Genomic DNA, 11815 nt, shown 5'->3' with positions numbered 1-11815 from the left:
CCTGCTGAAGTGCTAGTTCTGCTTAAAAATCCATCTGCAAGTTTGTCAGCAGCATCAGGAAATAAGAACTTGAAGAAACAAAAAAAGCCAAACTTCCATCAGTATGTTTTCCCTGATTTTCCCACTTTCTCCATAAAGCTACTGCTGGTTACATACCACAATCCCTATAACTAAAACTGTTAGCAGAGTTCAGAGTCCATTTTCAGCCCACCTATATTGCACAGACCTGAAACAACTTAGGCCATTTCAAGAAGCTGATAAATGCAATTCAAATAATGGAACTGACATCAGATACTTTTATTTATAATTCTGCTGTAAACTATAAACCAAATGCGTCAGTGGAAGCATGAAATACATGGTTTATATTAATTTAATGTGCATGGACAGCTCACTTACCAGAAGAATAGTGTTCAGAACTTCATTGTTTAAAGGTGACTCATCTACGCCTCTGTGTTTGCGAATTTTTTTCTTTGCACTGTGAACCATATTTGTGACAGATAATTTATGGATTGGGACTGGAGCTGGCTCTGTGAGCTTCGACAAAGCATGGGTAATATCAGCAACCTCTATAGAATAAAGTAGAAATAATTAGAACAAAACAAAAAAAAGCCCACAAGACCATCTCTCTTTAAAAGTTCACCTGTTGCATTCAGTCTACTGAACTTGTATTGATTTTTAACACCCTGTTAACCAGAGCTACACCCTTGTGCTGTCAGGTTCCATACCCGATATTCACTGTTCTCAGCCACAGAGATAAGCAGCAGAATAAGGTCACAAAGGAGTCACAGATTGTCCTTGATTTAATTTACTGAATGAAGTCTAAACTGAGTTGGCTGTAGATAGTGCCTGCCACCACTACTGCAGTAGTACTGCATACGTACAGACAATTACTGGCAGAGTATCAGCAAAAGCCTGCTGAAGAGCCAGTGTTTAAACTTTGTTTATACACGATACCACCAATAAATACACTGTGAGTAACAAAGACTGCTCAAACATATACTGGAGCTTTAGATAAACCTTAAATAAATCCAGTATTAATCACTATATATGTGACCTTACTTGGTGTAAGCACAATTCTATTTTGGAGTTCTCAGGTAAACCCCTCAAATCACAAGGTTTTTTTCCAGAGTTGCTGCTGGTCAACTTTAGAACCTCTCTTACAATAAAATGAACTACCATTGTTAAAAAGAGGGCAAACAAATTTAAGAGAATAATTACCAGCAGCCTGAAAAACCTCATCTTGGCAAACATTTCAAGAAAATTAGAGATAAGGCAGGCTAAAGAGACTGTATGTCAAGTACTAGGAGTAATACATACCCTACTCAGTCTTAACACCTTTTTAAATTAACTAGTGAGCTCCTTCAAAACTAAGTATAACCACAGAAAATATATTGATACAGGCCATATTTGGAGGGAAGAAAACGTGACAAGAGGCAGGAAGGAAGGGAATGCTCACCACATACAGCAAGAAAAGCGAAAGAAAGGGACAGACATCAAAAAGATGTCAGTATCTACACTGTTGGGATAAAGTCTGACCTGTTGGTCCGATAATTCTGGTTTGCTTGGGTTTGTTTTTTCATTAAATTCCTTAAAATGGAGAGGGTGACAGCAAAGCCTTTCAAACAGATTAAAGACTCTTTAAACTGGCTGTTAAAACATGCACTACATAATACTTAAAAAAGCAGAAAAAAGTGGAAAAAATACAAAAATACATAAAACAATACTGACAAATCTTTTTGATGTGCGCTCAAAACCAACTCTTGTACAAGCTAGTAAAATTTTAAACTCTTGTCTACCAGTAAAAAACCCCCAAAAAACGTAACAGTGGCAATTGTCCTCTGGGACTTTGGGAGCTAAGTTTGCCTAGAATTCATGAGAAATTATACCATGTAGCACTGACCAGAAAATTCCTAGCAGTATTACAGAAAATGTCTAAGAGTTACAAGCATAAATACTGACCAATCTGAAGTCAGGGATAGGGAAGGTAAAATAACATGAAACAATTAAAAACAAATAACACAAATCAACAAGATTTTAGTTTTACCTTTTCCTTCCTCTTCAAATGCAGACCTTCCAAGTATCTCATCAGTTGACTCCTTCCGACGGCAAAGCTTGAAGAATTCAGTAAGAAAATCACCTATAAGAGGAAAAAAAGTTCTGAACAACTACTCAATTAAAATCTCATTGAACAATAAGCTATCTCAAAATGATGCCTGAGGGACAGTAAGTCTTATTATTTCATCTGAAAGAACATGATAATTTATTCTGAAGCACAAGTATCTTTAAACCACATAATTAAAGCTTAGGAAAATGCACACCTAGACAGCTATCAGCCACCTCTCCAGAGCACAGTTCTGCATGCAGTTTAATCCACTTCTTCACCCAAAGCAAGATGAAACTTCTGCAGCATCTTAATTTCCCCACAAGCTAAAAGGAGAGGACAGACAATAGTACAGGTGTCCAGGCACACCAATCCTGCCTGTCAGATTGATTCAACTAAGGAAATGGATATATGCAGAAGGCATTTAATAGAATTTAAAGATTCTAGGAAATCTAAATTTTCACAGAACACAGAGTAAATGCTTATTCTCTGGAACCTGGTGAAGTAAGAACAGTAGTGGAGTTCATGGTACACAGACACAGATTAACCTACAATAGACACTCATGTTTTTGCAAAGCTTGTGTTCTTGAAAAAAGAAGCCCAAAATATTACCCACTCAAAAACATAAGGGGAGTGAGGAAACAGAGGTCATCAGGTAACCAACAATTCAGTCCTAACTTCACAATTTAATAGCTTAAAAGCCATAAGAGAAGATAGGGAATTCTGATGTCTTACCCAATAGACACTGAGGGTTATCTGCTTTTCTGACTCTTACGGACCACTGGGGTGCTTGAATAGGATCCAGGTCACTTAAAAAAAAAAAATAAATAAATAGTGTCATGCTGTCACCATAAGCATGCAAGAGATGAGTATCAAATTCTCAATAAATTAAATGTCATAGCCAGGTAGGCCACAGAAGCCATAACATACACCACATTACATAGGAGAACATGACAAACACTAAAACGCAAAAGTCCCTGTACTCATGTATATACGTAACGTGAGTAAGAAACACATCAGAACAATTCAGTTACAACTAAATTGTCTTATTTTACAGTGTAATAATGTTGAAAACGCATTTCTTCGCTAGTTAAAATAATAAACTACTTTTTTTTTTTTTCTTCTTTCTTAGGTATCAGTATACACTGTTCCTCCTCTTTAGGAAGCTTAGCAGAGCTGGATGATAGTTTTTGGGAGAGGGATGTCAATCAGTTAATTCTTTTGCTTTCCACATTCCACTACCACCTTTTCCAAAAAATACACAATACACAAAACTTTTAAGTCTACCCTGAGAATATGTCCAAATATGGAGGTGTGTTTTCCGTTGAGATTACGATACAATAATATTTTCTCACACAGAAATGCATATCACAAGATATTTTCCCAAATGAGATGTTCTGTCTTTCACAAAGCCATTCACAATGTTTTAGACATTACTAAAATGCAGTAGTTAACAAATAAAGTACACTTCTAGATATTTGCAATTCAGACAAAATACTTACGAATAAACATCGTTGTCGACAATTATACCTTCCGTTAGGTGAGGCCATGTAGTAGCTAAATGAAGCTCACTGAAACAGAACAAGATTTAAACCTTTCAGTGCTAGTAGAAAGTGTTCTCTCCATCATAGTTAAGATCTTGAAAGATATTTGTGATGGTCCATATGAAAGTCCCTCTATGTATTTTGCAGCTACATCCAGAAATGTGCATGTTTTCCAATGAGTTTTCTCGCTGCATACATTCTGTTGGTTATTCTACAGCACGACACCTAGTATTGCATTAAACTTTACTAGTACCTGGCATACAGGAATCTTTCACAACTGCTCTCTACAAAAGGAGAGATTGTGCATTGTATTCCAGGTATCCAGATACAGAGGAAAGAACAACTTTCATGAATTGCCTACAGCATTAAACACTGTCCAATACATTAAAATGATTCCTACATGTCGTGAGTGGTGATGGGGTGCTCAGAAGAGGACATAGAGAGATTGTAATAACTCAGTTTACAGACCCTCTCAATTTAAGTCTTCTGCAAATGTTGAAGTAAAAGATGAGAGTGAGTCCAATCCTTGAATGAAGGCACACCATTTTTAAAGTTTACCTCCAGTTAAGGTATATTTCAACATAATAGTTTCAGAGATAAATTAATAAACTTCGGAAGTTTATGGTGAAAGATTTATGAGCTACAACTCTGAATATCATTAGACAATTCTGCAAATGGTCTTATTTGCTATTAGACCATTACTTTTCACACGTTTCTTATGTACTTGAATAATTAAATCATCTATTAGGGACATACTAAGTCATCGGCAGGCAAAGCTAAGATCTTAAATAACATACCTTGAAGTCCTCCATTAAGGAAGTCATAAAACACAGTTTTCTGAACTCTTATCTTACCTAATAGGATCCTCACAGGCACCAAATGGTAACTTCCCAAACTCAAGGCCTCCAACTTCTCCCCCAACTAGAGCATCTATATCTGAAGACAGATCAATACATTTTCCATACAGAATTTATGGAATATTTTAAGAAGCATATAATCTTAATTTCACAGTAAAAAGACTGTAGCATGTAGAATGTAGATGACCAGAGAAAAATAGCTGAACAGCTAAGGTGACAGAGCTCTGAAAACACAATCCTAGCACATAGTCAAAATAATTGTTTCCAGCAGAAACTGGGAATTAATCATGTAACTGGACGTTCAAAAAAGACAGATAAAATTCCCGTCAGCTGTGTTGAAGGAAGCTTATTCCCTTCATACAGGCAAAGCTGATGGCTATTAAGGCAGCCTTAAAAAGTCAATGTTGATACAAGACACAAATTTGCCATAAAAATATTTAGGCATGAAATCAGTTCCAAGCAGAAAAGGGAGACATCAGAAGAGCAACTCTGCAGAGTGAAAAAACAGCTACTTTTAAAAGGCTGACAATTTTATGAAAAGCGTGATAAGTTATGTCTCCCGCACTTAAAGACTTAACCCAATGATCTGGGAGATTCCTTGTTATTCCAGGTACATAAAAGATGCCTCCCAGCATCCTCAGCCACTTCCCATGTCATATCCTTCAAAAATATAAACCAAAAATAGACAGCACTCATTGAGCAACAATTTAAATGGGTAATAATGTATTGCAATGACATTATAACAATGCTATTGCAACATCTGATCCTAGTTTCAAATGCACTTGGCAAACTGTTTACATACAAAACAACTGAGGTATTTGAACAGATAAAGTGTTTGGACAACTTAATCAGGTAAATTCTCCAGCCTTCTTCAGAGAAGATGAAAGACATATTTAAATCCTTTGGTTTTATTTCAGAAAAGCTAACTGAGTGACAGTAATGAAGCATGGGTCTAGTTCTTCACAATGAACATAAAATCACAACTGCATGTAGCAACAGCAGCAAAAATCATGCTGTCCACCTCCAGCTTCTGCAATATACTATGCCAATAGCTCCCTTAACCAGAATCCTCTAAAAGAGTAAAATTTATTCAAACTGCTCAAATCAAGAGATATGATCAGTGGTACAACTCATTCATCACTCGCCAAGGATCCTGACTTAGTGAGTAACTGTAGCAAGGCAGAGAGACTACAGAAAACATTGACTTCTGTGCATGCAGAAATAATAAAAAATAAAATCTGTAGAACTAGCTTCCCAAGTTCTTTAGGTAAATTAAGTTTAGCTACAAAGAGAAACTATCACTTAAAAAAGCACCAATTTTCTCTGACCCTAAAGAACAGGATTCTCTTTAAATGTATTTTCAACACTCCTTGTGTACAACGCACCCAGGATCAGCTTTACTACAGACATCTTCCAAACATAGCTTTGATTAGCGTAAGAATTATTTTTTCTTTTAAGCAAAGCAAAGCCAAACAATTTAGGTAACCAGACCAAGGTCACACAGGTTCTGTCCCTCTAAGTGTGCCCTAAATACTTTAACCTCGTTATGTAAAACTACTACCGAGCCAAGAATAGAGCTTGGGCATTTTAATTGTTCCACCACCTTGTGTCTAAAATACCACATCACTAATAAAAATGTATGTTAAGAAGGAAGGAACATCTACCTTTTCCCTACAGATTTGTCTACCTTTGAGCCAGGAGAAGTTTACAATTTATTTTCTGATGTTACCTGTATATAAATAGATCTTTTAAAAACAAATCCTTGACACCCAAGGAAGAAAGTATTACCACCAAGCAAGCATATGAAAGTTAATTGTGAGATTACCAAGTGAGCAAACTCACTCCATTTTTCCTAAGTAGCATCACTATGGCATAAACATATCACTTCTTGTGTATGTGCTTTAGATTTAAGACCATACATTACTTTTCCCCTTTTTCCCACCATACAAGGCTACTATAATAAAAAGCTTGATCAGAAATTTTTCCTGCATGGCCTATTTAGCACTGTGTAAACAACAAAATTTTACCTCAAGTGAGGTCCATATAATATTTTCTCCTTTTCCCACTGTTAATACACTTTAATAGTGAAGTATTAAAATCTGAGAATTGAGAAATACTGCTGTGAAATATTAGCAGCTACTAGCACCTAGAATCTGAAAGTATCCCTGCGGAATTCAGGGCAGAATTCTTTACAGATCCATAGCGAGTCACTCGTTCCTCTTCACATAGATACTACCATTTTAGACGTATCAGTGTCTCTCTAAACGCTGGTAAAAAAGCGTATTTCCAGGCACAACCCTAACCAAAACACCTGTCACAACCACAAGCTATAGGCATGATTTCAGAGCAGCTTTAAGCTTGCTAGCCTACCACAGGGAGTGGGATGGTATTCAGTTGTAACTGAAGCCTCTCTTAAGTAATGCAGAAAATGTTTTCATTCTTCTGGCAAGATAAACATTTTCTTTACCATTGGCTGTTTTTCTCAAAGCAAGCTATTCGGAGGACACAAATCTCCTACCTGGTGGCTGCTGTGGCCAGAAATACTGCTGCCAGTCTTGAAGCACATATGTAAGCCGAATAGCCATGCTAATCGGAGGCAGTGGTGTTAGAGGGCATCCCTTTAAAAATATGAGAAGAAAGTTTTAATGTAAAGAGTACATCCTCTCAAACACCCCAGGCCTTGCACAGGCCTTAGCTACGACAGCTTGTATCAGAGCTAATTTTATCAGGACTGCAACATGCCAATAATTACTAGTAAAGCCATTGCTCAACAAGACACAGATAAAAGTAAGTAGAGAAGCTTTCTAAAATGCATGAGACATTCGTATGTTCCATTTAACTGCTAACTCACAAGTAACTCTGACCCAGAATGCATTAGGTTTTCATGAGCATTTTTATGAGTTTGCTGACTATAAATATTAGTTGTAAAATGTAGCAGTCAGCACAGGCACATTCTTTCACACAGCAGTGGAAAATAAAAACCAAGGAAGGTGGTTAACACTTGAGGAAAAAACCCCATACCAATTTTCACTCTATCACTAGATACTGACGCTATCTAGAAAAAGACTTTGTTGGTATTGGCAGTGTGAACCTCATCCTTACAAAAAAAAAACCCCAAACCCTAGAAGACAAAACTGAATCTACAAGCAACCAAGTAATAAAATAATTGTTCTTAATATCAGTTATATACATTCAGATGCACTTACAATCTTGGATTTGAAGATATCTAGTAATCCCGATAAATGAGTATACTGATTTGGCACTTTGCGAAGATGAACCATTTCAAAATCAGTTCGAACTCCTGGACCCTGGCATTCTCCAACATACATTCGTCGCCATTTATGGTGTATTTGCACAAATAGTGGTACCTGACTATAAAAAAAATGAATATTTCAGATTATTTGTAACATCATGCTCTCTTGCAGTCTTTAAGACTACCTAGATATTTTAACATCATTTTGACGTGATTTCATATTCTTTAAAATACTTTTTCTCTTAGGTGAACACAGTTTAAAATGCTTAATAGAATCACAGAAAAAGTGAACTTTACCATTAAATGGAACACCTAACAAATCGTCATGTCATAAGCAAAGCCCTATCCATGACTTCAGGTGCCTAATTTTCAGTCTAAATATTTTTCAGTCTAAATATTTTTGAGGAATATTAGAAAGTTACTGTTACCACACATAGGGAAGAAATGCTTTTCCAACAGTAATATTTTTTATACCACTTACTCCAACAACTTCTAGTAGCTTTTAAAAGCCTTTGAGGTTCTTAAACAATAATGAATATAAACAACACATTGAATCAATCTTTTTAAAGTTTCCATGGGAAATTTTCTTTTTTAATTCCTTCTATAACAATATTATGGTGCAAATACAACAAACTCTGGATGTATTTTGTTAACAATTTAACACTTTTTGCTCACAATAGCAGGATGCAAGAGTTTCACCTGGACAGGTAAAAAGATTTATGCTTTCACCTACCAGCCAGTGTTCCCCAGTGCAATGGAAACGGAACTCAGCAAAAGGTTACATTTGGATTCACTAAGAACCGCATCGTTATTTGCAGCCGGAGCAATAACCACAAACTCACGTAAGCCATACCTTAAGAGAGAGGGGGAAAAAAAGAACACATTCCCTTTTTTTTTAGCAAATCAGCGAAAACACAGATTTTTTAGAAATATTGTAACCTGAATAACCTAATTGTCACTAATAGACTGTGGAATCTGTTATTTTGATGTACCTCTTTCAGAGAGGTCAAGAACTAAGTGGGCATGGAGTGCTGAAGAATCTCAAATCACAAACTACTGGAGCCTAACAGCATTCAAACACTGTACTCAAAATAACACGAGGACCTCCAGGTCTACCAGTCCTGAGTTTTCTACTTTATGTTAATAACAACTGTAACTATTTACACATAAAAACAAACTCTCTAGAACAATGCAATAATGTGCTAAAGATTATATTACTAAGAATACGGTTGTTGTTGCTGCAGCTTTCCTTTTCAAGAATGCTCTAAATATAACAAACAGATTAGTTTAGTGTATGAAATAGAGAAAAAAATATTTTGAAGAAAAAAAAAAAAAAAAAGATAGGCCCACTATGGTGGGGTTTTTTTTGCACTCCTTTCCTGTGTCCAGTACAAAGAATCATTCTACTTAAGCTTTAACTCTTGATGGAAAAAAACATACAAACGATTGTGCCAGCATCAAAGATTTTTCAATTGCTATGCTTATTTGTATCAAAGATGAGAGGCGGCATACATACCATCTTACCAGACAGTGAGCTCTAGGAGGAAAGTCATTGTTCATGCACAGCAAGTCCTGCATAGGCAGAGGAAGGGCATCTGTCAAAAAAATTGATACATAAGAACATCAACATCCATTCAGCCAATTTATTAATATTAGTAATTTGTCAAATGCAAAGCATACTAAAAACAGACATGTCAGATCCCAGCCATCAGATCCCAGAAAATTTCACACAGCAGCAAATCAATGAACAGTGAATTCCACATTCTGAAATGGTCTTTTGTCATATCCTTACTGGCATGTAAGAGAACTATCAGCTACCTTCTACCACTTCTTTCCCATCTTTGTCACTGGGTTCTTGCACAAGATAATGATGGGTAATTGAGAATTTGAAGTCTGCAAATGAAATTTCATCCGATTTCTCTTCCCATGCTCCTGTGGTGTATACACCCTGCATATAAAAAAAAGATACTATTTTATCACATAAATTTAGGTTAACGTTCATAAGCCTTAAAAAGTATACTGCCTACATGATCTATAATATTTATTCACCTTTTTCTCCTGCTAAGTATTTGTTCTTAAATAGCTAAGCATGGCTTAACTTCAAAAAAACAACTCTCAAAGCACTTCATTATAAAGGTAGCTGAATGCCAAAATCCATGTTGCCAATAATCATTTTCATTTCAAGGACCAGATATCCCCCTCAGAAGTCTTCAGAACTATATGGCAATAAAGGGGCAGATATATCCTCTCATATGCAACTACGCATCTTAAGTGTATACACCCTGAGCTTTGGGCAAAGTCAGAAGTTTCCCACCTGAGTTTCTATGTATATCTATACCATCCTACGCAAATACTACGTTAATATTTACTTGGAATATGCTTTCACTGATAAATGAATTTTCATCTATAGTTTGCAAAACTTCTGTGTATAAGGGTAATTAATTTTTAAACAAAAATACAGCATAGGAAAGTTTCTAGGAAAAAATCAACATCACTGTACAGAACTGTATACTGCTACTAAAACAAAGCAACTTGGGCAACCCTTTGATCTGTAAAGGGTGTCTTCCCACTAGAAATCCAAGAAGAGAGGTCTGGTCTAGAAAAGAAGACGTGTAGGAATACACTGACAACTAAGGTTGAAAACTAGTTCATCAGGTAACAGAAGTTTCTGTTCTGAATCCTCTGTACCCTGACTAAAATTAAGAACCACAAAAGTCCTCTGGAAACATAGCAGCCCTTCAATCCAGAACAGCTGAACTTATTTGCACTAGTATGCAGAAGAGCTCAGCAATTTCCTTTGCATTTTACAGGGCTCTGAGAAAGCACTACAAAGCCTCTAATTAGACTTTGAAAAAAATCTCTCCAATCTATGAAACATAATGAGTCACAAGCAGTACTACGCAAACCTCAACCATAAGTACATGAGGCGTGATAAGGGCACATGGCAGGGCAAAAAGAAACTCCTTAAGAATTTAGAACAGCTTCAACCATGTTTCCAGATTCTAAACTGGGAATAAAAAAAAATCACTAGGCCCTATACGAAGATCTAACTGTATCAGGGAAATTGCCTGTTTGGCAGACAGCCCACCAACAAATTTACAGCAACTGTTTGTCAGATTGCCACTTTCACAGGCAAAATTCCCCAATACAAATCATTACCTGCCACACCTAAGGAAACGGCAATACCTGTAATTTTGTATGAATAGTTAGTAATTCAAATTCTAAAAGAAAATTCAGAAGCAATAACTGACCTTTTCTAGAGGTTTGCCCGAAGAAATCCCAATAAGTTTCCAGTCATTCAGTACTTCTTCTATTTTTGAAATAAATCTATTAGGGACAGGAAAAGGCATCAGTATGTGCTGAACACCAAACTTGTATTATAATTCAGCTCCCCAAAAGCAGGCAGTATGTTGTCCTACTACGGAATTCCTTAAAAAACCCCAAACAAACAACAAAAACAATCCAAGTATCACAATAAAAACAGAACAGTTGCTTCCTTGGACAAAGAAAATGGTCCTCCTATGTTTACATTGCAGATAATAGTTACTTTTAGCAGCTCCTCTGAGCATGCTTTCAACGATTACAGAATCTCAGCTTTTTCCCTTTCTGGTATTGCAGCATTTAACAGAGACTGCTGTTTCATCGTTCACAGATAAATAAGCATTTGACAAGCAATTACAAACTAAATACCGATTTATAACACAGCGCTTAGAATCTTTGTCTCCTGTCAGACACTGTCACTGGAAAAAAGGATTTTAAAAAATAATACATTACGAATGCAAGAGCATTCTTCACCTTAAATTTTCTTGTACGTTGTTCTGCTAACTTTTAAAGGCTTCAGCTACAAGATGCCTGTTTTAATAATCAGGCAGCTACTTAAAAAAAAGACACATATGCCTTCTAGACGTTTATTCCAGTCCCTTGCAAAGAGCTATTAAACCAGACCTTTCACTCAGTTCGGAAACAGCTTGACTAGATCCTGCTAACCAACTCACCAGCTGCGGCCTGAGCCCCCGCCCAGGCACACGCCGGTAACGCCGAACAGCCGGGACGAGGCTCC

At 36.5% G+C, this 11815-nt stretch overlaps 1 protein-coding gene across 1 annotated transcript in view; it reads right to left on the bottom strand.

The window, feature by feature from the left end:
• The window catches only part of RAB3GAP1 (RAB3 GTPase activating protein catalytic subunit 1), a 23161-nt gene extending 12024 nt beyond the window's left edge, over positions 1-11137 (bottom strand). The window contains 13 exon segments of the mRNA XM_035897867.1: positions 1-4; positions 6-68; positions 397-566; positions 2045-2137; positions 2837-2910; positions 3604-3672; positions 4500-4581; positions 7021-7120; positions 7709-7874; positions 8489-8608; positions 9272-9350; positions 9574-9703; positions 11007-11137. The exon segment at positions 1-4 is cut by the window's left edge and continues 38 nt beyond it. Coding sequence (XP_035753760.1) covers positions 1-4; positions 6-68; positions 397-566; positions 2045-2137; positions 2837-2910; positions 3604-3672; positions 4500-4581; positions 7021-7120; positions 7709-7874; positions 8489-8608; positions 9272-9350; positions 9574-9703; positions 11007-11105 — 1249 coding nt within the window. The 5' untranslated portion in view covers positions 11106-11137.
• Positions 11138-11815: the final 678 nt, after the last annotated feature.

The sequence above is a fragment of the Egretta garzetta genome, unplaced genomic scaffold, assembly GCF_000687185.1.
Source record: "Egretta garzetta isolate BGI_Z169 unplaced genomic scaffold, ASM68718v1 scaffold197, whole genome shotgun sequence".
Classification (NCBI taxonomy): domain Eukaryota; kingdom Metazoa; phylum Chordata; class Aves; order Pelecaniformes; family Ardeidae; genus Egretta; species Egretta garzetta.
Note: the sequence above shows the minus strand (reverse complement) of the source record. Positions and strands in the feature narration are given on the sequence as shown.